Genomic DNA, 27,656 nt, shown 5'->3' on the forward strand with positions numbered 1-27,656 from the left:
ACACACACACACACACACACACATTCATGTATGTACAGACACACTGTGAGCTCACAGAAGCATTTAATTGCATCCAGGTGAGCACATTTGGACTTCTTATGCTATAGTTTTTGGAAAGCACCATTTTGTATTAGGGAAGTAGACTGGGGCATGGGAACAATGGGAAAATATTTCTCCTAGAAGCAGCCGGACCTCAACCACATTCAACTTTTTTCTTCCTTTTATGTTAGAGCTGACAAGACAATGTTCAAAAGTCATCCCCTGTCCTATCACTTACAAGAAAAATTTTGCTCACATAGGATAATGCATTAGGATTGTCTCAGAATACTGCAAATTGGCCACATATTCCTAATCCCACCTGGCATTTCCTCACCCACACAATCATAGGAAAAGTAGAGAACAGGGATCCAGCCCAGCAAAGAAAAACTAAATTGCACGTGGATCTACGAGGCTAAAGAGGGTAAAAATGATCCAGACGGCACCAACCATGTGATGCCATTTCTAAAAACAGCAGTATGTTCTTGCAGTGATTGACTGATTACTTAAACTGCAGTGTCTGAGTCTTACAGCAGATACATGCAGCTTACTGGGGCTGATTTCTGTGCAAAGCCCTCTTCAGCACCCATGGAAATGAGAGGTAGACAGAGAGTCCTAGGTGTTGCCATCACAAAAAGGTGCCACTTCCCCAGGATTTCAGATCTCTCAACCAAAATGAAGAGGAAATTGCGGCAGAGATGAACTATTGTGAAAGATTATGGGGGCAACCTTTCTTGATTACCTCTCAACCCAACAATGCACACACTAGACCTTGAGATGGATTAAATGATACCCCTTTCACAGGTAAGGAAACTGAGCTCAGCAAGGGCAGGCGAACAGCCTTTAACACTTACACTTTCCTAACTATTGCTATCTACCAAGATATCACAAGCAACCCATTTGCTAATCTTTCCAAAATGAGGACTAGCTAAATTAAAAAAAAAAAAAAAAAAAAAAAAAAAAAAAAAAAAAAAAAAAAAAAAAAAAAAAAAAGCACCATCAGCTCCCTGGCTTTGGAAGCAAGTAGCAGGTTCATGGGCCTGACTTAGCTGTCCGGTTCTCTCCATCGTGGGTTACAGCCAGCACTGCACTAACTGCTCCGGCCCCAGGGTTCTATAGCGCACCACTTTCCTTCTGGTCTTTTTAACAACCGCCTCAGCAGAGAGGATGGCAGAGTGGTTAAGATCATGAGGTTTTTGCAGCCAGGGGCTGCAAGTTTGAGTCTCGGCTCTGTCATCGGCTACTTGTGTGATTCAGTTTCCCCTACTGTAACGTAGGAATGATGGCAAGGATGGGTTATACCCTACAAGATATTAAAATGCTTAGAAAGTTCAATAAACGCTAGCTGTTAGAGTTTGAAAAATAGTAGTCTATCTTTCCCCTCATTAGAAGGGAACTCTGGACAGATTCTAAGAGGAAAAATCATGAAACCCTTGCAAGCAAAGACATGTGTTTTATTCCTCATTTCCCACCCTAATTAGCATAGAGCCTGGCCATGCTGGTGCTTGATAGATGGCTTTTGGATGAATAAAGAGAGTAGGGAGACAAGAGAAGACATCTGTCTTTATAGGACAGAGCTGATGACAGCTGGAGACTTTTCATGGCAGCTAAGTGCCCAGTTCCCTTGCGGAAAGAGGACAGCCTATATTTGCAGCATGTTACTGCACCTGAGAACTAGACTCTTGGCATGGCAGACCTCTTGTTCCCAGAGTTTAGCAGGTTCTGAAACCAAGCAGGCTAGGTTTCCAATTGCTCCACACCCTGTGCAAGGTGCCAAGGGAGAACCAGGTGCCTGTTCCTTCTGCAAGGCAGGAAGGAGAGCTAGGGAGAAGGAGAGGCTGAGTGAGAAAGTGAAAGAATCAAGTTGCAACACACACACACACACACACACACATTCATGTATGTACAGACACACTGTGAGCTCACAGAAGCATTTAATTGCATCCAGGTGAGCACATTTGGACTTCTTATGCTATAGTTTTTGGAAAGCACCATTTTGTATTAGGGAAGTAGACTGGGGCATGGGAACAATGGGAAAATATTTCTCCTAGAAGCAGCCGGACCTCAACCACATTCAACTTTTTTCTTCCTTTTATGTTAGAGCTGACAAGACAATGTTCAAAAGTCATCCCCTGTCCTATCACTTACAAGAAAAATTTTGCTCACATAGGATAATGCATTAGGATTGTCTCAGAATACTGCAAATTGGCCACATATTCCTAATCCCACCTGGCATTTCCTCACCCACACAATCATAGGAAAAGTAGAGAACAGGGATCCAGCCCAGCAAAGAAAAACTAAATTGCACGTGGATCTACGAGGCTAAAGAGGGTAAAAATGATCCAGACGGCACCAACCATGTGATGCCATTTCTAAAAACAGCAGTATGTTCTTGCAGTGATTGACTGATTACTTAAACTGCAGTGTCTGAGTCTTACAGCAGATACATGCAGCTTACTGGGGCTGATTTCTGTGCAAAGCCCTCTTCAGCACCCATGGAAATGAGAGGTAGACAGAGAGTCCTAGGTGTTGCCATCACAAAAAGGTGCCACTTCCCCAGGATTTCAGATCTCTCAACCAAAATGAAGAGGAAATTGCGGCAGAGATGAACTATTGTGAAAGATTATGGGGGCAACCTTTCTTGATTACCTCTCAACCCAACAATGCACACACTAGACCTTGAGATGGATTAAATGATACCCCTTTCACAGGTAAGGAAACTGAGCTCAGCAAGGGCAGGCGAACAGCCTTTAACACTTTCCTAACTATTGCTATCTACCAAGATATCACAAGCAACCCATTTGCTAATCTTTCCAAAATGAGGACTAGCTAAATTAAAAAGAAAATTAGACCCAGATAAAACTTAGAGAGGATCCAAGGCAGGCCTACCTGAGAACAAGGTGACTGAGCGAACTGGGGTGGAGGCTCTTTTAAGGAACACCAGCAGCTTGATGCCGAAATAGGAAGGAGAACCTGAATCTCCCGTCCTCACTATTGGGCCCTCTTACTCTTTAGGTTCATGAGAATGTATGTGCCACTTCCATAGAAGCCAAAGCATCACTTGCCTTCCTTCCCCAAGGAGTATCTGGCTCAGCACATTTCTTCCCTTCCTTTGTAGATGCAGGAGAAGAACACTCACTATGGACCCCACCAGGGTGATCACCAACTTCCTGCATCTTATTAAACTCAGCTCTCCTTGTGATATCTCTTACCAAGGCAGCTGGTTTACCAGCTGACATCATTCCTGGCAGAATTCAAGCATCTGCTCATTGAACGCTCCCTATTCGCTCCTACGCCAAGAGCTTTCTATACTTATTCTAGTTCAGTCCTCATGGCTACCCTGCCAGCTCAAGATTCTCATCAGAACAGCTAAGAGACTTGCCTGAGGTCACTCAGCTAATAATGCCTGGACTGAGACTCAACTTCAGTGTCTGGAGGCCAAAAATCCCTACTGGTATCATCACGCAGCATAGTCTCCTCAAAGTCACCCCTTATATTGTGTGAGTTAGCTTCACTGTTTCGAAGCAAGTTGACCTTTCTTCCCAGATCACAGTCACTTTCAGCCATTTCTCACCTGCTCTATCTTGTGGTTCCTCCCAGTTTCCTATACCCATCACCTGAGGGAGGGAATTTCTTGAGAAGGCACAGCTGAACTAAAACCCAATCAGGGCCAGGTGTGGTGGCTCACGCCTGTATTCCCAGCACTTTGGGAGGCCAAGGGAGGCAGATCACTTGAGATCAGGAGTTCGAGACCAGTCTGGCCAACATGGCAAAACCCTGTCTTTACAAAAATATGAAAATTACCAGGCATGGTGGCACACGCCTGTAATCCCAGTTATTTGGGAGGTTGAGGTGGGAGAATCGCTTGAACCTGGGAGGTGGAGGTTGCAGTGAGCTGAGATCACACAACTGCACTCCAGCCCGGGTGACAGAGTGAGACTCTGTCTCAAATAAATAAATAAATAAATAAATCCCACCCAATCAGACCAATGCTAGAAATTCAAATGACACCCTAATCAGTAGCCCAGTGACTCCCTTTATAGTCAACATTTTCTCTTTCTTGCCTTGCCTTTTTCCGAAGACCCCACATCCCATAAAACTTCTCAGTTGAAGCTGTCCATCTTCTCATGACCTCAGGGTCTCTGCATAATCTGGAAGACTCCATAATCTGGAGTCTTCAATCAATGTTTTTACCTCCTTCCTTCTGAAGCTTTTCTTCTTTGGATTTTTGTCCTTAGAATAAAGTCCAAGCACACACCCCACCCTTTCAGCCTTGACTCCTCCAGCTGTTTTTCTGCTTCCCTTCCTTACTGTTCATTCCACAGCCTGGGAACTTGAAAACTTCACTCTCACTAGACTGCACTTTCCATTGTGACACCTGGGCACCTTAGCTCTTCCCGTTTCCTTTGCCTTTAATCACACCACATGGCAAACTCCTACAGAACATCTAAGACCCATCCCAAATGCCCATGTCACATACCACTCAATGTAGCAAATGTTCAGTGAATGCAGACTGAATTGAGTTGGATCATTTGCATCTCACATTACATAGAACTCGTTGATTAAAGAAAAAGAACAAGACTGTCACCTTCTTTTTTCTCTCCTCCTTTCTCTGGCACACGCTGGTGTCATTATCAAATAAGACGCTTCGAGAAAGGTCCAGGGGTCCCTTGTTGCCTCCCACGAACCTGCCCCACTCCTGAACCCTGAAGTCCTGCTCACTCCTGGAGCCCACCTCCCTGCCTCACTGTACCTGAGGAACTTGTTGAGGTCCCCGTGCTTCATGTACTCGAAGACCATGATGAGGGGGTCGCCCTCCACGCAGACGCCATAGAACTTGACGATGTGCTCATGCTGGAGGTTGGTCAGGAGCTCGGCCTCGCGGTGGAAGTCCTTGCGTGCATTGTCACTGGCATCCTTCAGGGTCTGGGGGTGGGCATCAAAAGAGAGGGATTACTTCAGTAGACCCTATGCTACTGAGATAGGAAAGACATCCATCTCATTTGTTAGGCAAAAGATGAGAAAACAGCCTAGTTCCTATGGAAATAATGTTTGTGCTAATAACTGAGGAGTAACTCCTCAGGCATACGCAAAGCTTTCCAGCTTATGACACACTTTCACAGAGGTTCTCTCATTAGGTTACAGACAGGAGGTCTTTTTAGGGTCCACATCCTTCCTAATCCTGGCCTGCACCCAATCATTCCCATGGGCTTCTCTCCCCTTGTTGGTGCCTGTTGTGCTTTCTGTGATGCGATGTGCAGCTTACCTCTGCTCAGATAAGATTTAAAAACTTTATGTTATGATTCTGTAGCAAGAAGAGTACAGTGAACCTTTGTGGACCCATCTCCAGCTTCAGCAACGATCACTTTGCCTGTCTTTATGTAGCACTGCACAGAACCTTCTCCAGCCTGCGCTTACAAACACTGCCGGCTCACAAAACATCCCTGCCCAGCAAGCCGCAAGAAGAGTGGTCACGCTGCCAAGGTGAAGATGCCCAGGGGCATGACAGCCGGGTTTTGGTGCCTTTAGTTCTCTGCTCAGATCACTCTGCCACCGCAGTATCATAACATGGCAAAGCTGGCATTTAGTGATGCATATAATGTGCTGAGCTCTTGGCATGTGCCCATCACTGAGCCAGAGCTGTGATGGCATCAAGAAGGCAATGACCCAGATCCTGGCCTCAGGCACTTATGGGCAAACAGGGAGATATGACATATATATAAATAACTGCAATTCAAGCTCAAAACCCACTGTCCTGAATGACTCAGCACCTGCGTCTCTCTCCAGCTCAATCCCTTGACACTCCTCTCGAAACCCATGCGTCCACGTTAAGAACTATCTGCAGCTGCCCCGATAGCAGCAGGCCATGCCTCCCTCCCTTTGCACATGTGCATTCCTCTGCCTGGAATGCTATCTTGGGTGTGGTCACTGGCATGGGAGGTTGAACTCCCCACCTTTGCCAAGGCTGTTCACTTCCTAATCCCGGGAGCCTGTGAATATGTTGCCTGATGTGGCAAAAGCAGCTTTGCAGATGTAACTAAGGATCTTGAGGTGGAGAGATTATCCTGGATTATCCAGGAGGGCCCAATGTCATTACAAGGGTCCTTATGAGAGCAAAGAGAGGCCAGGCGTGGTAGCTCAAGCCTGTAATCCCAGTACTTTGGGAGGCTGAGGAGGGCAGATCACCTGAGGTCAGCAGTTCGAGACCAGCCTGGCCAACATAGTGAAACCCTGTCTCTCTACTAAAAATACAAAAATTAGCTGGGTGTGATGGTGGCTGCCTGTAATCCCAGCTACTCGAGAGGCTGAGGACGAAGAATCACTTGAACCCAAGAGGCGGAGGTTGCAGGGAGCCGAGACCATGCCACTGCAATCCAGCCTGGGCGACAGAGTGAGACTCTGTGTCAAAATAAATAAATAAAAGCAAAGAGCTGTAAGGACAGAGGATCAGAGAGGAGAAAAGATGTCACATTTCTGGCTTTGAGGATGAAGAAAGGGGCCATGAGCCAAGAAATGTGGGTGGCCTCTAAAAGCTGGAAATGGCAGGGACACATGCTAGCCTAGAACCTCCAGAAGGAACCAGCCCTGCTAACATCTTGTCTTTAGCTTAGCAAAACTGATTTCAGGTGTCTGACCACCAGAACTGAGATAAATCATTTGTGTTGTTTAAGGTGCTGAGTTTGCAGTCATCTGTTACAGCAGCCGTAGAAAACCAATATACCTGGTTAATATCTAGTAGTCCTCCAAGACTCGGTTCAGCTGCCACCTCTCTGGGAAGTGTTCCCTGACCACCCCTCATTGCTGTCACATCCCCTTTGTGCTGCAGGCCAGAGTGGATAATCCTGCTAGGCGCACCTCATACTTACCTCTATCACATCACAGACCACAGTGCATTCCAATTGCATGTTTACTTGCTTCTCTCTGGTACAGGCTATGAGCTCCTTGACCCAGGAACTATGCATTTCTGCATTGCCAGCCCTGGGCAGAGCGCAGGGCGAGTATTCAACCTCTATTTGTGTAATGAATGATGAAGGCCATGAGAACTAAACACTGACAGCAAGAGAGGTCAGAGAGGGAGTGGTGGCTTCTAATTGAGGAAAAGGCATACTTCTCCTGGCAGAAGTGGCATGTGAGTAGTGAATCCCATCTCCAGGGAGACTATAGTCAGTCATTAAGGTTACATGGCAAATGGGAACATCTGTGTTCACTTAAATTTAGTATTGGAATGGAATGAAAGCACTGTCATCTGTCAGATATGTACTGACTGCAAAACTGAAAGATGATATCCAGTGTCCAGAACACGACCAGGTCCCTGGTGGTCATTTTCTAGATCACGGCCTCGGTGCTGCTCTCCCTGTGGGGACATTCCTGACCTATGCCACTTGGAGACCTTGAATGTGCCACAGGTGGAGTTCTCCAGGGAGCAGATCTGAGATGGAGATTAGTAGGTGAGGCATTTATTAGGGCACGCTCTGGGGATCAATACTATTTTCACTTTACTCTGTGGTTTTCCGAGAAGTGTCTTTATAAGCACCACCAGCTCTGTTTGGAAAAGTGAGTGAATTTGGGTCAGCAAGTGCTCAGGGGCCATAAAGCTTCGATGGGGCTGTTGCCATAGAAACCGCACATTCCTTCATTAAATAACAAAATGAACAGCGGCCGGGAACCTGGGGTCTGAGTCTCTGCTCCCTTGAAGCTACAGAAACTGGGCCTGTCATGGCCCCTGTGCCACCCAGATTTAATTAGTTTAGTGTTTAGCTAGATCCAAACTCAACTCTTTTGCATCCCTCTTGCACAGGGAGAGGTGATGCGCTTATGTTGCTGAGCTTCACAGTAGAAAAATAGCAGATGAGGTATGGAGGAGATAGAGGAGATGGAGGAGATGGAAGAGATGGAAGAGATGGAAGTCTATCTGCTGGGTCCTTCTCCTGGGTCCATGGAGCAAACCGCACACACCAGTGCCTTTCTCACACTTGCACTTGCATAATGGCGTTGGGTACACGTCTGTCTCCACTCCTGCCTTTGACAGTCGAAGTGTGTCCTGTCCACCCTTTTATCCCTTGCTGCCTAATCCAGTATCAGGCAACTAAAAGAACCCCTGACACACGAAGTTTGTGCAAAGTAGAGATAAAAGAATGTGAGGAGGAATGACCAATGAATGATCATCTAGAAAAGTTGAACATGGGCTGAAGTGAGGAGTGGAAATGAAAGAAGGACCAGGGAAAGAAAGCAAGTGAAAGAACCTGCTTCCAAGACTGAGGGGAGCTGCCCAAATGCACTCTCTCCTGGAGAGTAGGCCCCAAACTTGTGTTCCTCTTCCAGTCAAAGGACAAATCCTCACAATGGTGGTGCTCAAACCGAAGGGGTCCTAGCTTAGCATCAGAAAAGGCAGGTTCAAATCCTGGCTCTGCCCTTGAGCTCTCTGACTCTGGTTTTCTTCTTCGAGAGTGAGGATAACAATATCATCATCTACTCCACAGAGACATGAGGAGAATGATACAAAGTAGTGTAAGGAGAATGATACAAAGTAGTGTAAGTTGGGATGTTTTCCTTGGTAGAGAGGGACATTTGATGACATCAGTTTTAAACCACAATCAGTCTTGTATTCAGTTTGCTCACATAAGAATCCAAGAAGGTCAAAATACGCATGAATAAGGCTCAAGGGCCAACCCAAGACATGAGAGCAGCGGTGCTACTGGAGCCACGACTTCTTCCCAGAGGGCTGTTCAACCTCCCGAAAGTATCAAACTGCACACAGAGATCCAGCCCTTGGCCTGCAATGTTTTTTCAGAGATCCAGTCTCTATAGAGGATGCTCTGAGTCACTGAGATTGCTTATTTCTAAGCCACATGCCTATCTTTTCCAGTGACTTGGAAAACGTACTGACCCTTGAAGGTCATTATCACAAGGCATGAACAAATTTTGTGTATAATTTTTCTGCTCAAGTTTTAGCTGTGTAGTATTGATTCAAGAATGCTAGATTGGGCCAGGCGCAGTGGCTCATGCCTGTAATCCCAGCTACTCCGGTGGCTGAGGCAGGTGAATGGCATGAACCCAGGAGGCAGAGCTTGCAGTGAGCGGAGAGTGCACAACTGCACTCCAGCCTGAGTGAAAGAGCGAGACTCCATCTCAAAAAAAAAAGATAGATTGCCTGTGTGTGTGTGTGTGTGTGTGTGTGTGTGTGTGTGTGTGTGTGAGAGAGAGAGAGAGAGAGAGAGAACAAGGTTTTCTTTTTTGAAATGCCAACCTGAAAGAGTTAAGAAGCATCTAACATTTCCATGTCCCCAAAGCAAAATATGGAAAAGAGCCCATTCTCAGTGCAATGTCAAAAACTGTGCTTCAGTAACATTTTTGAAATTGAGAGAAGAGATTCCACTATTCATGGGGCAAATGCATCTCACAAGCCTGGCCTCATCCAACATGCCCATCCATTTTCGCATGTTGGGTCTTTTTTCTAAATTATGATTCAATTCTATTTTAAGAGATTCAGAAAATATGGCGGTAACAAGTTGGGCAAAATCATCTTCTGAATTTGGCACTGTAAGGGCAGAATTTTTCTAAGGGTGGAACCATAGCCAGATAGCAATCAGAAGCTGGAAAATCCTGCTATCAACCCTATTTATAAAAATCATCTCTGTTTTAGTACTATGGCTGATTGTCATTTTACTCAATTATGCAAGGCTTGGCTGGTTCCCTGAGTCCCTTGGCAATGCACTGAGGCCATGAATATGGGGTGGCAGCTTCCCTCACTGACAATCTCTCTTCTTCAGGTTCATTTTGACAAGCATATTTGCCCGATCACTGAGCATTGCTATTTTCTTACTCCTAGTGTCTGCTTTGTAGTTTCATTTCTTCTTATTCCTGGTGAATTTCCTGACACCCCGAAGCTGCCATCTTTTCTGAAGATACTCTTAAGGGAGAGGGCTCCTCCAGAGCTATAGCAAGATACTGCCTCGAGTACATATTGATTCAGAGTTGGAATAATGCAGTAGTATGAAATAAATTTCAGCACAGAACTGAAAAACTAGTGATGGTGAAATAGGAGAGCAAAAACAAAAGAAAAATCAGAATTCATATGAAATGCTTCAGCAAAATATGAAGGTTAATGGAAAGCTAGTAAGAGAGGCAAGAGGGCTTATTTGAAATCATTGGTGTGATAGAATATTGTAGGACATGACAAATGATCACCCATTTCAAAGTATAGGTGGTGTAGGAGAGATGAGGTAAAATAGAGGTTGTGTCCTTTCTAAAAATACTGATCTTATATTCTGTGTCTCATATATTTTAGAGATCATAGAAACATTGTCTTTGTTAAGGTGAAAGATAAAATATAGAAGAGATTATTATGGTAAGACCTCACTATGACCAATTCCCACCATAGTGTTTAAAACACAGAGGGAAATTTTAAAAAACTCCCAAACCAGTCAACCAAGATGCATGAGAATGTTTGGTTAATATGCCTGAGTTCCTCTGGGTTAGGATCGCTGTGGCAAGATCTGCTGAAAATGGAGACTCTTTAGTCTCCTGATGGCTTCTGGATGTGCACTGTCCAATATGGTAGCCAACAGTCACAGGTGGCTAGTGATAATTTGAAGTTTGGCAAGTCCAAATTGAGATGTATTTTAGGTAAAAAACATCTAACAGATTTTGAGACCTTGCTACAAATAAGATAATGTAAACTATCTCATTAATATATTAATAATACATTGAAATGATAATATAGATATGTTGAGTTAAATAAACTATATTGATAAAATAAGTTTCATATGTTTCTTTTTACATTTCAAATATGCATACTAGGAAGTTCAAAATTACCAATGTGACTTGCAATAGTGGCTCACATTATGCTTCTGTTGGACTTCATTGTTCTATAAAAGCCACCTCCATAGGCTATTAGTGAGCCAACCTCTTTCTCGGGAATGTTGGAAAACATTTCTAAACTACAAAATTGAGATAGAATTAAGGCAGACACACTTATAAGTTTGTTACAGGCAATGATTAACCACGCATTTAGAGCAAGCCTTGATCACAATGCTGCATGCTGCATGAACTTCTAACGATAGGATCTTTTCTAAAAATAGGTAGAGGAAGTGTCTATCAAATTCTTAGAAAATTCAGCTTTGGAGGAGTGTGTTTTAATGAATTCATGGATAGAAAGAACTCGGTAGAAATAAAATCTCAGAAACTAGAGAGAGTGCAATAGGTAGCTTCCCAACATCCCTACAAATGTAAAAACTTATTAAATGATTGTATGAAGACAATAATGATCACAAACACTCAGATAGTGCTTGCTATGTGCTAGAAAACAATACTCTGTGCATATCAACTCAGTTAGTTGTATATAACTCCTTTGACAGGACTTGAATTATGTACCAAGTGATAACCTCAAATACAGGATTTATGGTCAGGGTGTTCACTGCTATCTTTATTTTCTCAGTCATACTGGCTCTTCCAGTTCAGATCTAACAAGGCAACTATCCAAAGGGAAACAGGAGGTTAAGTTTCGATTCACATACTTTAAACTATTTGCAATAATATGGTGGTTAAAATAGACAGTTTATACTTGCATATTATATCAAGTTGCATATTAGGAATGTTATGTCTTTGTATGGGAAACTAATTCATAACAACTGTCAATTAGAGAAATATTGAATCAAAAGAGAGTGAATCAGAAGTTGACCTCCAGTGTGGACAAATGCAATATATTCACAGGCTTTAAATGCACCAGCATAAAATTTTCCAATAAAATTTTGCTAGACATAAAGGAGCTGGTAGACCATGGTTTGATTGGAAATTCGTTCATCATGTTAAAGTAAATGAAAAAGCAGCACAACTATTTCAATCCATACACTCCAGAGATACAAAAGTGTGAAACAAATCCTCCAGCTATGTTTGATGCCAGATGAGTCCTCATTAGAGTGAAATGCACTGTTTTGTTTTAGCTTTTCTGAAAATATGTGGATAAATAGAAGACAAGCCAGAAACGAGGGTCACCAAAGTGATCAACAAGACAAAAAACAGATCCCTGACCCAAGGTCTAAAGTTGAAATTACTGGGAAAGGTATATTGATATAGGAACTTAATAATTGGGGCCTATCTAATTAAAATGCCTAACTCTCTATCTTACAGTGCACTCCTGCATGCCTGCGTATGCACGCGCACACACACTCTTGAGTGTGCACACCAGGAGAGAATATACGTACCCAAAGAACAATAGAAATCTAGTCTATTAAGCAACATCTGGATAATAAAGACAATCACAGACACTATTACATTATTAAAAGTTTTACAGTTCCTGTTCCTAGATCCTTATAAGTGTAGAATTGTCAGTGCTTTCTGTAACATTATGTCATGTTGACACAAACTATTTTTTCAGAGTAACACTAAAAAATGTCTTCTTAAATAACTCATCTTTTCATCATCAATTTCCATTTTATGGGGACAAGTATTTCACATGCCAATGTAAGTGGAAACATGGGAAGGAGGCATAGGAAGAGTGATGAATGGGAGAAGGACTTCACAATTAATGAAGATGTGAAAAGTGATATGGTGACTGTCATAAAAAATAAAAAGAAAGAACGAAAAGAGCCATCTGTCTTAGAAATAACCTTGCCTGGGTAGAGCACTTGAGTCAATTTTAACTCTTGATGCTTTTTGTCATCTGGGTTTTTTTTTTTTTTCAACTGTTCCAGAATTGGAGAATATGTGCTTTTCTTGTGAGCCCTTATACTGCTCTTGTACAGATTCTGAGAAAAATGGCTCTGGTTGCTTCCATTCCCACAGGTGACCTCTTCTGTACCACGTGACCACCTCAAATGATCGGATGGCAGGTAGGTGTCTTGGCATGAAAACTAAGTGGCATTGCAGATGACTAATTGGAAGAACTGGACCATAGTATTTTCCTTCTTGGGGAATCAGCAAGTGAGTCATGGAGGCAGTGTGGGCAGTAGCTGGTATGAAAGCAGCAGGCAAATATTAGGGAGCAGCAAAGGCAAGAGACAGCTGCACTAAGCAGGGGAGCCCCAAGGAGATTCCCTGATGTCTCCTGCTGAGACGATGAAGAAGGGACAGTCACCAGGGCTGCCTCAGATCTTGAGTGAGCTTTCAGATACCAGCTCTTCCCATCACAGGGAGGTCATGCTCTCCTGCAATTCCCATTTGAGTTGGTCATCTTTCACTTTCTTCTGTCAGATCTCTTTCTCCCTTCTTTTGGTTATAGCATCTCTAATATTCCTCCAGGGAACCAATACTTCCCCACGTTCAGTCCATATGGATTGGGTAGAATGGACCCCAACTTTCATTTCCAAGGGTGGGTATGCGACCCAGGCCTGGATAATAAGAATATTCCATTCCTCTGGCCAGAGGGTCTGGTGACACAGCCCAAGATAAGCCAATAGGAGTCATCCCTTGGATTTTGCATAGCTGTTTGGAAGGAGGAGCTCTCTTTTTTTGAGTTGCTGGCAGGGCAGGATCTAAGCCCTGAGTCATCACTGTCAAGTCTTTAGCAAATGTGGAAATAAACTGCCTGAGACTTAAGCCAATACCAAGGGAAGCAGAGCCAAGGGATGGAGAAGATGAGAAAGAGGATTGTTCATTCCCTAGATCTAGTGGTGCCTGAAAGCTGGGATACCCGTAGGTAGGTTTTCTAGTAGCATGGATTTCTAGAAGCCAATAAATTCCTTTTTCTGCTTAAGCCAGCTTGATTTGGGTTTCCAATGAACATAATATTGTTCTTTTTTTAAAAGCTGATTATAATATTTTGCTTGTATTACCCTGAGGCCTAAACACTCCCTCAAGAATCCAGTATATCTTATTTCCACTTATTCCCTTGAATTAAATTTCTACTTGGGAAAATATGAACATGTCTTGCATCCTTCCATACAAACAACAGAACTAACACACTCCTTTATATTATTTGATAAGTGTCATTGTGTTGGATTTCCTGAATTTGGTTCACCAGGGCACATGTAAAATTCAATAAATGAAACCGAGGTGCCCAGTGAGCACTGGACTGTGTTTAAGTCCCAGGTCTGACATTGACATTAAATGATCTCTTTTAAGCTATGTGACCTTAGATGGGTCATTTGTCTTCTTTGGATTCATGTTTCTTCATTGGCAAAATGGTGAAGTTAAGCTAAAGAATATCAATATTAGTTCTCTATATCTATACAGTGATTCAATCACTTCTAAAATAATTTCTTGTTAGATTACATTATTCTATATATATGTCATCTTTACAGTTTCTTTCAGCTATAAAAGTCTGTGACTATCAATAGATCATCAAATTATTTCCCTACCTAGAAATGCCAACTATCAACTCTTTTTTTTTTTTTTTTTTTTTGAGTTGGGGTCTCACTCTGTCACCCAGGGTGGAATGCAGTGGTGCAGCCTCGGCTCACTACAACCTCTGCCTCCCAGGCTCAAGCAATCCTCCTACTTCAGTCTCCCAAGTAGCTGGGACCGTAGGTGTGTGCCACCACACTCAGCTAATTTTTTTGTATTTTTTGTAGAGATGGGGTTTCATCATGTTGCCCAGGCTGGTCTTGAACTCCTGAGCTCAAGCAATTTGTCCGACTTGGCCTCCCAAAGTGCTGGGATGACAGGTGTAAGCCATCACACCTGGCCCAACTCTCCAATTATCTAAAGGCTATTATTTTCATGATCTTTTTGTTCTTCCATGCACCCACCCATCCATCCCTTCATTCATTCAACAAGCATTTACTGCATACTACTATATATGAGGCAATGTGCTAAAAGGCACTATTGTAATCCTGGGGAATATGCCACTCTGCTAAAGGAGACAGACATTCAATGCCATTCATTAAATAAGCCCAGAAATACATATATAATTTTAAAATATTAACAAATGCTATAAAGGACAAGTACAGATGTTTTAATAGCATATATCATGGAGATGTGACCTAGATGGAGGTGCAAGCAAGGGACATCCTCCCCAAGAGGGACAACTTGAATTGAGAGGCGACGGGTGGGTGGGAGCTACCTGGACCAAGAGGCTGGGTAGGGGCCATCCCAACACGGAAATGGAAGAAACATGTTGGATTCCACATGGGGCCTGCCTCATTATGTGCTAGAGGGTTTATCAGAAAACTTTTCCAAACTCTTGGTGGAGAAAAACATCATCATTTTCTCTGCTGACAAGAAAGAATTCAGGAACATGAAAAGCAAAAATCCTAAGTCAGATTCCAATGAAAGTGCTTGCTGAAGTCAAATTTTACCATTTTTTATCTTGCCAAGTCTTCTTCCTGTGCAACACCTCTGACTCACTTTAACTTACACCTTGGGGAAGTCACTCGACTTCCTTGAGTCTCAGTTTTCTCCTCCATAAAACATGAGGCTTGGGTTATATATGTGACTTCTAAGGTCTCTCTCCTATTCAGCATTTTATGTTTCTAGAAATACACCTGAGTTAGTGGGGAGGGGAGGAGAGACCATGAATCCCACAACGCACACTTGTGGATATATTTAAAAAGCAAAAATCAGTGTGGATTCATAGTACAAGGAAATGTTATAGGACTTGCAGCTTTGGAAATACAGGTTGGATGGAGCCAAAAATAGCTAACGCATCCACAGTTAATGCAGGGAAACTGCGATGAAGCGTTTCCTTGGCAATTGACTTACTTAAAGGTAAAGTAACTCAGTTGGATCAAAGACTGGTTTCTCTGCTTCTCCTCCTCTCTATGGGTTCTTTTATTATAACTCAGTGCAAAGGGGAAAAAACGGTTGATAGATCCATTTCACTAAAAAAATAAAGATCATCCAAAAATATCAGGAAAGGGACAATCCAGTTGGATCCAAACAAGCAGATACTCTGATGGGAGAGGATGCTCAGCTCTGTGTGCCCTCCAGTGTCATGCACATGCCTTAGGATCACTTCTACCCTAAATCTCTTCCTATGGATCCCTCAAGCTCTTAAATCATGAACACCAGAATTTACAGGAATCTGACATCTGTCAATCTGAATAGAAAGCCTTAGATTTCACACCAGAGTCAGCTCCTTCTAGAGAAGGAAAAAGGACAATAGCTGCTATTTCTTAGCATGCATAATCAATGCTGCAGGGGTTGCTAAGCAACAGCAGAAAGGCTGTCAAACATCCCTGGGTGTCTCCAATGGAAGAGGAGCAAGCCCGGCAGTCACTCCACAGAGGTGAGAAGCTGTGCAGTCCCCGGCAGCTGCATTCAGTTGGTTTCTTTCCTTTAAAAAATCCCTTCATTGTGGTCAGGGCTGAACCATAGACATTTTCTTCCCAGACTCCTTTGGATAGTCTTTGAATACACTTTCAATAGGCCTAAAGCCCTAAAAATGAGCAGGTCAGGCTGGCGAGTGACAGCTCTGTGAAAAGTCCATGGGTTATTCTGATCCAATTCACCCTGGAGCTTGTGGAAGGTCCAGCCAGTCCCTTATGTGTCTGCAGCCTCTGAATCCCAGAGAGTTGAAATAAACATCCTCTCTGAAGCTCGAAATTACTCTAGCAAACATAAGCAAAACCTCCCATTTCAAAAAAAAAAAAAAAAAAATTCACATGTAAGGTCACTGACATGAAACTTCTTAGGTTTGTGACCATGAAGTTAGAATGAATTTTTAGTCTGCAGGCACTTTGTCTTCCTTATCTGAGATGATAGATGATAGTTTCATTTGAATTTCAACAAGAATGAAACTAGCAAAGAGAAGAGTTGGGATTTAACAAAGAATCAAATCCCGTTTTTCCTTTTTTAAAAGCAGTGTTGATTAAAGAAACACTCATCATAGGCCATTACTTTGCAAATACTTGGCAAAGCCAGGATGTATGTGAAGCCTAGGCCCTAGGTCTGGTTCAGAGGTGGAACTAGGAATGTGACTGGGATACAAACCAGAGAGGGGCCTCACTGACAGTGGTAATGGGACATATGCCCAAACAGAAGCATGCCGTGGGCAGGAAAGTGAAATGGCATAAGATATCTTTTAAGGCCAACCCAGGGACCAGGCTAAACATCACTGTCACCAGCTGACTCCTCACTGTTAGTTGTCCAAGCCCTGAAGTCCTGTTTGAGCATATGTTTTGAAGGAAATGTAACACATAAGCTGAGGGTGCCTTGGATTCAGCTACACAACACACTCTCGTTAAAGGTATTGCAAGAAGTACAGAGAAGTAGGCACAGGGCAAGAAGTGGTAAGATGAAAGGCCATATCCACTGAGAAATCTGTTGCCTCTATATCTTCCTGAGGTTTCTCAGCTATTTCTACACTCTCATCTAGGATTCCCTAGTCTCCCAGGATTTCTTTACATTCAAAGAGACCATCTTGTGACACCAGGAAGTGAATGCAGAGTCTGAAGGTCTGACTTGGCTTCCTGGGTGGCAGTACAAAATGTGGGCCCAGAACACGAAACCAGGGTCTTAAGTTTCTTGTCTATAATACATGGCTAGCCTAGGATTAGATGTTCCCAAAGATTCTTCCAACTCTAACATGTGATCCAACTATGAATTTACAAAAATAGAGCTACCTTTTGGTCTCATTCAACCAAAAGGGGGAAAAAAAGATACAGTAAGAAGAAAACAGAGACTGCAGATTTAACACTGCCAAATGTTCTGAACATTTTGTGCTAAACAATGACAAACAAAACTTTTTGAGTAAGTAAAAGAAAAGAGGAAGTAATAGCAAAAGCAAGAATTAAACATCTCCAGAATGACTGCAAGATTCTCACTTTGCCACCTTCTACTCCATTCAACCTCACATCTCTCTAGGATCTCCTTCCTCTCCTCTCTCCTCTCTCTCTCTCCCGCTCCATTTGCCCATCTTGGGAAGATGATGTTTATTTGAAAAATGTTTACATTTATCATTCCTAGGAAGGTCTGTTCTTTATTCACCCCAAAGTGCAGAGTTTAGGAGTCTTCTCTGAGAGTTTAGGAGTATCGTGCCACTTTGGTTAGTTGTTTTTGATGACAAAGAAAGCAAATGTACAGTTTTTCTATTTGGATAAACTTTAACAGAAACCATTTAGTCTGCCGGATGACTCCAAGAATAATTTTATTTCTCAGTTGCCCATTATGTATGTACTGAAACATTTTAATGTTAAGTATAACAGTAACGGAATAGACTCCTGATTTTCTAAAATGAAAAGTTGTCCTGGTTATAACTAATAAATAAATGCCATTTGTAAAAATGTTTCCTGTTGGGCAGAAATAAAACACAGCAAAAAATTCAATCATCTTATATTAAGTCAAGAACTTACATTTTATTACATTAGCCATGTCCATATTCATTTAGAACTTAATTCATTTTATAAATATATACCTCTTTTAAGTGTTTTTTATATATATATACACAAATATACATACATATAACTCACTATTTTGGTGAGTTAAAAAAAAATTTTGAAAAAAAATACGCAAAATACCTGAAGCCTTTTGTGCTATTTTTGTTAATTCTTGTGTTTTAGAGAGCTCAGTGGAAATTGTATGCCTTTCAATCATAATGCTTATCTTATTTGAGACCAAGACTCCTTTTTGAGTTTGGGAGGACATGACTGTGATGGACGACTTTTGGTCTTCCTTGTTTTAGTAAAACCACCAAGTCACCGTGGGTGGTGAATTTCACAGGAGATGCCATCCAGCCCTGGATGAAATCATGCCTGTGCTATATAAAACCCTGGAGATTTGTATGCATCTGGGAGGGTCAAGGTAGAGAATTGAGTGGCACAGAGGCTGACAGGGGAAGTGAAGTCCACAATCCTTCCTTCCAGAACCATAAACCTGACACAAGCTTCAGCTGAGCTTGGCACAAGCACCGAACAATTTGAGGAGACACATGTGAGTCTTCAGGACTCAGCTGGTCAAATTATCTTTGGCCCCACTGACTTCCATCCAAAATTCAGTTAGTATGGACTTGGAAGAGTACTCAGAGCTCCTCACAGCCTGCGGATTTGTCAGTGGGCCCTGAGAAGAACCTCTGACAGTTGGATGTGCCCCAAATGTCCTTTCGACTGTCCATTTAGTTTAAAGGAATTTGGATACATCCACCATAGCAGGAACGATTTGCTCCTGCATTGGCCACCAAAATATAATAAAATGGAGTTAAATTTCCACACGTAAGTGTGATCATGGTTAATGAGACATTCTGGAATGTTCTCTTACCTTCACTGCCACCAAGATCTTGTCCTGCTCAGGACAGAGGTTATAGCATTCAGCTAGGAACACTTTTCCAAAGGCTCCTTCGCCTAGCTCCCTTTTCAGAACAATGTTATGGCGCTTGATGTGCTGAACAACTGCAAAACAAAGACAGAATGGAAATTGGAATTGAAGCACACGGAGGTGAAGGCAGCAGGTGAGGAGTTGGTGGCTGTACCTGAGCTTCCAGGCCCAAGAGTCTCTCCTCTGCACAGTGAACCAAAAAGGCTGGGTGTCCATCTTCACAGTCCACCCCAGATGGCTGGGAGGAGGTTTCATCACCTTATTCTCCAGAACTCAATTATTGTTTCTGATAAAACTAAAGTAGATACCTAGTTGCTGACTGCAAGATATCCTTGATAACCTTTATAGACTAAAAAAGGGGAGAATGAGAAATTCACATTAATGGCAGGCTTCTTATAAGCCAGATGCTTTGCATATATTTGTTAGTAGTGTGTCCAGTGGGGCAAAGCAGAGAGATAGCTAGCAATCCTGAATTCCTGGTTAAGCCATCTCAGATTCCTAAGGGAGATAGAGTCAGAGGAAACAAAAGGAAAATGCAAGATCTGTGCATTGTTAATTAAGGTTTTGGCCTCACCTCAGTTTTAGCCTTCTGGCAGAGTGGGCTAAAACACGGCTGGGCCTCACTGACTTCCTTTGTTTGGATCAGAAACATCTAGACGTCTGCACTAAAGACTAGCATCCTTAGCCTTGTTTTAAAATCATGGCTCAGTCTTGGCTCTCCAAGGCCAAGAAGAGACAAAAACAGATGAATCCCAGGACAAGAGAATGTTCCTCCCTACAGTCTGGAGCAGCGATGGCTCAAGTCATTCATCCATACACGCTCTTGGTGCACAAGGCAGGAGGCAGTTAAGGGCCCTCAGAAGCTCATTGGCTGCAAGGTGGAAACCAGAGAAGGAGCACACCAAAGGACAGGGGTCATGGAGGAGAGGCCCACAAGGGCACCCTGCAGAGGACAGAAGTACATGCGAGCTGTGCCTCCTCACTCAGCACATTAAATGCTGAGTCTCTTAGCACGGGAGTTCCACCGGGTCTTGGCTGGTATTGTTTTCTGAACTCCTTGTTGCTGAATGGTGGTGCATTAAAAAGAGACTGTGATGCCCTCTAGAGCTTGGAATGTGTGGTCAACTATATTCTCTCATGTCATTCTCACAATCCTGTGACAGAATCCTCTCCGCATTTTACAAGTGGGAAAACAGTCTGCAGGAATTTCCAAGATTCACAGTCTGGGAATGGAATTGGGATTTGGACCCAAATCTGTCTGATTCCAGAGTTCATGTCTTTTCTTCTACTTTACAAAGTCTCTTTTCAATTGTAAATTGCATGAGCAGAGATTTGATTTATAAGAGAAATAGAGAAAAACATAAAAACAATTGCCAGGCTTCCTCTCTGCTTAGTTCATCCTTCAAGGCCCCGTTCAAATTCTTATTCTCTCATAGAGCTTTCCAGGACCACTTTGACCACCAAAGACCTCTTTCTCTCAACTGACATTCTATCATGGCTTGATTGTATTCTGATGTATCCCCCAATTATATCACATCTGTAAGCTCCCAAGGTTAAGAGCAAGCCCTAAATATCTCCTGATGCCTCGTGCAACTCAAAGTAGAGATATAGTACTGAGGTGTAATTTGATAACATTTTTCAAATTTAGTTGATTGTGAACTGCATTATAAGAAAATATAAACCATATCTCTGCAGTTTAAATTCAACTGCAGTAAATAATAATAATAAAATGGATACCTATGAACCCACCATCCCATTTAAGAAATAGAATATCACCAGTAACTTCGAAGCACCAATGTGTTCTTTCCTAATTGTACATACATTCTTACTTATCTCCCACAGATAACTATCCTCTTGAATTTTGTCGTAATCATTTCCCTTGTAAGTTTGTTACCAGTGCTACATCTCTAACAAGAGCTTGTTCAGCTTCACCTGTTTTCGAACCTACGTTAAACGGAGTTATACAGTACGAATTGTTGCAGGTCTTGCATCCCTCTCAACAGTGTCCTTGAGATTGGGTTGTATTGTGTGTGTAGCAGGAATTATTTCCCTCATACCACCGTATAAGATTCTATGGAAGGACGATACCGCCGTTTATTCATCCATTCCATGTTGATGGACAGCCTGTTCAGTTTCTTTTTGGACACAACTTTATAGAAAATGCAAGTGGTAATTAAGATTTTGATTTAATAGGATTTTTTTCCCCCTTGATAATTCATGTGGTCCAGAGCTGTGAATGCCTCTGTGAGCCTCTGGGAACTCAGGGTGATAAAAATCAAAAGGTCTTTTTATGAGCAACAATATTGATGAATATAAGAACGTATATTAATTTCTCATGCTCCAGTGGCGACGCCTGAATTGAAGAGGAGAGAAATGTGTTCATTACGGAGAGTGCCATATAAAGACACAAATGTAATTCTTGCAGATAATTAGCTGCCCTATTTAAATCTAATATTTAACTCCCTGGTTGTCACATGTTCATTGGGAATTAAATTCCCACTTGATTTACTTCTCACTCTAACCAGAGCAAGGCAACTATTTAACTTTTTTTTTTTTTTTTTTTTTGGGTATTTGATTACATACCTTCTATCTTTTCATAGTCTAAGCAGGATAAAATTTTGGTGGAAAATAAGTTTTTAAGGTCAAAGCCACAATTTCATCATTTCCAAAACTAAAATTGATTAAAGCGGTTTTCCCATGTTGACCTTGAAAGTAGGAAATGTGCATCTTTTCTTTAGGAAATGGGCTACTATAGTTGCATTTATCTGCTTTGGTACGATTTGGGGCACTGATATCTGAGCAGCGTCCTTTTGCCAGTGTATTATCTCTAAATGGAATAAATTTCTCTCTCTTTTTTTTGAGACAGAATCTTGCTCTGTCACCCAGGCTGGAGTGCAGTGGCACAATCTCGGCTCACTGCAACCTCTGCCTCCCAGGTTCAAGGGATTCTTCTGCCTCAGCAACCTGAGTAGCTGGGACTACAGGTGTGTGCCACCACGTCCAGCTAATTTTTTTTTGTATTTTTAGTAGAGACGAGGTTTCACCATATTGGCCAGGCTGATCTCAAACTCCTGACCTCGTGGTCCACCCACCTCGGCCTCCCAAAGTGCTGGGATTACAGGCATGAGCCGCCGCACCTGGCCAAATTTCTGTTTTATAAGACTGAGCTACTTAGGGGCACAGGTAACAATTTTGTATTTGTATTCCTGACAGGTCCTCACAGTGCTGTGCATACAACTGGTGCTTTATAAATATCTGTGAAAAAATATGTTTAATAATAATAGTGACAGAAAAATAGTACTTGACTATGTTATTTGAGTTAATTGAGGTCAACTCTTTTAAATATGTAGGTGATAAAGTAGCTCAATTCTCTGAGATGGCAGGAGTGGGAAGAACATCTAATCTGAAACTTTCACATCATTGAGCTAAGAACATCTTCCCATTCTCCTCTAAGAAGGTATCAAAACTCATCCCAATTTGCCCATTTTCCATTTCCCTACAACACCACAGGAAGTCCCTGGTTATCCAGACACTATCCTCCCAACGTGGCTCGTTCACGCCTCTTCAGCTCCCGTGGACACTCTTCCACGGTGTACTCTGAGCTCACTGCCTGTGACTCCACAAGCTCCTTATTTCCTCAACTCTCCTTAAACATCTCTTTACCTCCTTGATTTAAATAAAACCTCGGCAATGTGCCAAGGATGCCCAAGCCTCTCAATTGGATGCCATCTCTATCTCTCATCCCCTGGTACTTCAGGGCCTGCACACTGATTTCTGATCCTTTACTCCCTCTCCCTCCCGCGAGAGCCCCAGCTGTCTTGAAGCTTCTGTTTTAGGGAGGCATTAGCCTGCACCACCTCTGCTGACATCTCGGTTGCTCCTCTCACCCACTGAGCTCTGGGCCCACATTTTCCCTCTCCACCTTACCAGTGCCTTCCTTCTCAGGGCCTGAGCTCAGAAAGGCTCAGTAACCTGCCTAAGCTGTAACAACACTGGGCTGCCATTTCTCCTGCACCTTTCAACAGTGGAGCTAACAGGCCAGACATCCAAAGGTTTAGTTTGGCTGATTATGTGACATTAGGCTAACTTTTCCTGAGAGTAAGACTCTAGTAATGAAGGAAGCAATGCCCTAGTTCACATTCTGGTCAAACTCCTATCTCACTGTGGTCTAAGACTTTGAATATCACTGTCTTGAAGGGCTCTATGGACATTTTTTATTCGCTTTACACAAAATATCCTGAGGGAAGCATGCCTAAGGATTCCGTGATAAATATCATATAAGCATGCAAAATTCTCACATGCTCCCTTTCTCTGTGGTCAGCCAATTCACTGCTCGTAACTTTGGAGACTTGAGCAAAATCACCTTAAACCCAACATAAACAACTGTAATAAGAAATAAATAAGAGGCTGGGTGGTGTGGTGGCTGACATCTGTAATCCCAGCACTTTGGGAGGCTGAGGTGGGCAGATCACTTGAGGTCAGGAGTTTGAGACCAGCTGGCCAACGTGGTGAAACCCTGTCTCTATTAAAACCACAAAAATTAAATGGGTGTGGTGGCACGCACCTGTAATCACAGCTACCTGGGACACTGAGGCAGGAGAATTGTTTGAATCTGGGAGGCAGAGTTTGCAGTGAGCAGGGATATGCATGCCACTGCACTCCAGCCTGGGGACAGAACAGAATGAGACTCTGTCTCAAATTAAAAAAAAAAAAAAAGTAGTCCAAACTCTACCATGAATGACTTCCTAGATTTGAAGGAAAACTAAAAACAATCACTGATTTAAAAAAAAAAAAAAAAAAAAAGTTTTATAGAAAAATTTCTTCTTAAAATTCAGCCTGCTACAGGAAAAGGAGGAATCAAATAGGAGCTGTAGGAAATACACCACCAAACTCATGTGATTGGCACCCTGTCTGGGCAACCCTGTCACTGACAGAATTTTTCAGAATGGAAATGTGGTGCCCTTGGTCATTTGTCCCATGAGTACCAGAAGTGAACTGACTTCCGGCTTTGTGTTAGTATCACATTAGAGTCCTGAAAAATGCATTGTGTCGCAATGTGTCTTCGGCAGTTGACATAGATGCCTGTGGTTTCAGATTGCTTAAATCAAATTTCTGGTATAGATTCCTCCCAGAAGTACATATTCTATATATACACACAGGCAATAGATAAAGTATTACTCCACATCTATACCCATTGCTATGAAATCTAAAACTAATAAAAAATAAATATAACTTTATTCACTTAAGGTCTCAGATAGGAAATGTGTCTTTCCCATTTCCTCAATAATGGAGTTTCATCGATACTGTTGGTCCAGTGGACATATTCCACTAAACATATGGACTTTCAACAGAGACATTTATTCAGTATCTGATATAGGCCAAGGACAAAGCAACCTGCAGTTAAAAAGAGAGAGATCTTAAAGTTTTCAGGAGAAAGATTAAAAGTAATATACTCTAGAAGATAATGTTCTGTACTGGAGTTCCCGAAATTCTCTCTCTCAGTTTCCCTGTGGTCCTAAATGCAGAGCCTGCCTTCAGCAGTTCCATCTCCCAGGACTCAATATTGTGATAGGAAGAGAACTTAAAGATCACTGAGACTGGCTCCCTCGAGTTTGACAGATCAGTGAGGCTTGGCACAGTGACACGACTTTCCTGGGGCCACACAGCTAGAAGGTGACCGAGCTAGGATTCAGGTTCCCTCCCTCTCAGAAGAGCAACCCTTGGACTCTGAAATACAGCACCCTGAGTGGTAGTGAAGACAGAGAGGGTTTCCTGACATTAAAATGAAAAAGGGCGTTTCATTTAGTTAATATCTTTTCTACTAGAAATACTTGAAACACTCATGTTTATCATCTGAAATGAGTTAAACATCTCATAATAAACAATTTCATTAGAAAACTACTGATAAATATAAAATATGAATGTTAAAAGCAGAATGTAAACGTTAAATACTTCAAAAAATGCTTGAACATGATATAAAATAAAATTAACAAAAATGATTTTCCAAATATCTTGATGTTTTAGCAGCATAGTGAATCAGGTAAAATCATCCACCTTATAAAAACAAGTTTGTGTGAAAGATAGAAACTATGTTTTAAAGTTTCACATACATTTTTATTAAGATACAAGTTGGTACTAAATTAAAAAATAAATGCAATTAAGACCACAGACATAAAACACACCAGAACAAGAAAAGGCTAAATATTCATAAATAATATTAAGGATGAAATAGAGCATGTAACAAGACTGAGCCACTCTGAAGCACTTCTCAGCAAAAATTCCCAATGTGCATTATCATCAATTAATTTCATATCCCTCTGAATGAGGTCAATAGCCACACTTATTTTACAGATGACACCTCAGTTAATTGACTTACTTGTGGCCATAGAGCAATCCACTACTTATCCTTTCCCAAGTACTGTTTCCAATGAAATGAGGAAATAGGGAGGGAAAAGGGTGCCTAACTTGTGATGATTGCTATTATGGGCCAGAGAATGTGCTGAGAGACTTACAAGACTTATCATTTGGCATAGCAATCTGGAAGGGTATTATTACCTCCATTTTCCAACTAAGGAAAAAAAGAGGAGGATTGGATAATCTAAATAACTCATATGAGATTGTACAATTAGTAACAAGCAGAGTTTGAATTTTTTCCACTACAACATCCCTTGTCTTGGCCTTCTTACAAAAAGCAAAGTGAAAGAGAGAGCGTATGAGTTCAGCTGTGCCTCTCTAGGGAGTCAGGAGTCTATTTCTATCAATTTAGTTCAATAAACTTTTACTATTCACCTACTAAAAGTGCCGCGGCATTTTTCTAGGGCCTAGAAAAAGAGAAGAGTAAAATAATCCCTGTCTTCAAGGACCTTATAACCTAAAGGGCAGAAAAACCAATGTACATATATCTTTCATGCCATTTACTTACATCTTTGCTCCATTCACAAAATATTTTAGGTACTGTAAATGACACAAGGAAAAACAGAAACTTTAATAATAACTGAAGTCAAGAGACATAAAATAGGAAGTTAAGACAAGGCATTAAGTAGAAATGCAAGTATGCAGACTCTAGGGTCCGCAGTGGTTATTAAACTTAAGTCATAATTTGATCTTAAGCTTGCTGGCAGGCAGGAGAAGCCAAAAAGAAAACACAATAATTTACAAAATTTTGGCTATTCATAAATAAGAACACAGGGATCCCTTCTGGGACATAAGATTCTTCATGACAGTTTGTTTTTAAAGGAACGTATCAAATATTTTACACAAGGGATGTTGATAGGCACAATGATCAATGTCCTCAAAAATGTCTCCAGAGTAAGAAGTAAGTTTCCTAAAAATAGTTCTCATGACAGAGATCACATGACACAAAAGCTATCTTCAGCCAAGGCATTGTACAAGGAGTCCACAGCTCTTATCATAATGGCATTAAAATAAACACCTACAAGCATGCTCAAGAATGCTTTGGGCATGGAGTTGACAAATAGGTGTAATTTCCGCTAATCCACTGCTGAGCCTGGAATACATGAGACAACCAAAACTATTTTATGAACAAATAATAACACAAACATGTAAAAATAGATGAGTAATCGAACAAGAGGAAAAAAAAATGGTGAGGAAGAGAACACTTAAGAGGGGAGAAGAGAAAGAACCAGGATGAGGAGAAAGAAAAGTCCAGAGTGGATTTAGGAAAGAGTGATTTATCTTGGTTTTAGCTAAAGAGGAACAGCAGGCAACATGCCATAAAAAAAAGAAAGAAAATGGGCCAGGTGCAGTGGCTCACATCTGTAATCCCAGCACTTTGGGAGGCCGAGGTGGGCGGATCACCTGAGGTCAGGAGTTCAAGACCAGCCTGACCAACATGGAGAAACCCCATCTCTACTAAAAATTCAAAATTAGCCAGGCGTGGTGGCGCATGCCTGTAATCCCAGCTACTTGGGAGGCTGAGGGAGGAAAATCACTTGAACCCGGGAGGCAGAGGTTGCAGTGAGCCGAGATTGCATCATTGCACTCCAGAAAAACTCCATTTCAAAAAAGAAAGAAAGACGGAAGGAAGGAAAGAAAGAAAGAGACAGGGGAAGGACAGAAGGAAGGAAGGAAGGAAGGAAGGAAGGAAGGAAGGAAGGAAGGAAGGAAGGAAGGAAGGAAGGAAAGGAAAAGAAAGAAGGAAAGAAAGAGACTGGATTATGAAGGGCTTTGAATATCTCACTAAGTAGTTTAGACAAGTTCTGGCACTAATAGGCCGGGCGCAGTGGCTCAAGCCTATAATCCCAGCACTTTGGGAGGCTGAGATGGGCGGATCACGAGGTCAGGAGATTGAGACCATCCTGGCTAACACGGTGAAACCCCCGTCTCTACTAAAAAAATACAAAAAACTAGCCAGGCGAGGTGGCGGGCACCTGCAGTCCCAGCTACTGGGGAGGCTGAGGCAGGAGAATGGC

General features: G+C 42.1%; 1 protein-coding gene across 2 annotated transcripts in view; it reads right to left on the minus strand.

Moving 5' to 3' along the window:
* NTRK2 (neurotrophic tyrosine kinase, receptor, type 2) overlaps positions 1 to 27,656 on the minus strand; it is a 302,428-nt gene that overhangs the window by 6,897 nt on the left and 267,875 nt on the right. For both annotated transcript variants that reach the window (XM_011982733.1, XM_011982732.1), the window contains 2 exons: positions 19,168 to 19,298; positions 4,790 to 4,962 (listed from right to left, as the gene is read on the minus strand). In XM_011982733.1, the coding sequence (XP_011838123.1) occupies positions 4,790 to 4,962; positions 19,168 to 19,298 (304 nt within the window). The remainder of the gene's footprint in view (positions 1 to 4,789; positions 4,963 to 19,167; positions 19,299 to 27,656) is intronic.

Source organism: Mandrillus leucophaeus, unplaced genomic scaffold (genome assembly GCF_000951045.1).
Source record: "Mandrillus leucophaeus isolate KB7577 unplaced genomic scaffold, Mleu.le_1.0 Scaffold242, whole genome shotgun sequence".
NCBI lineage: Eukaryota > Metazoa > Chordata > Mammalia > Primates > Cercopithecidae > Mandrillus > Mandrillus leucophaeus.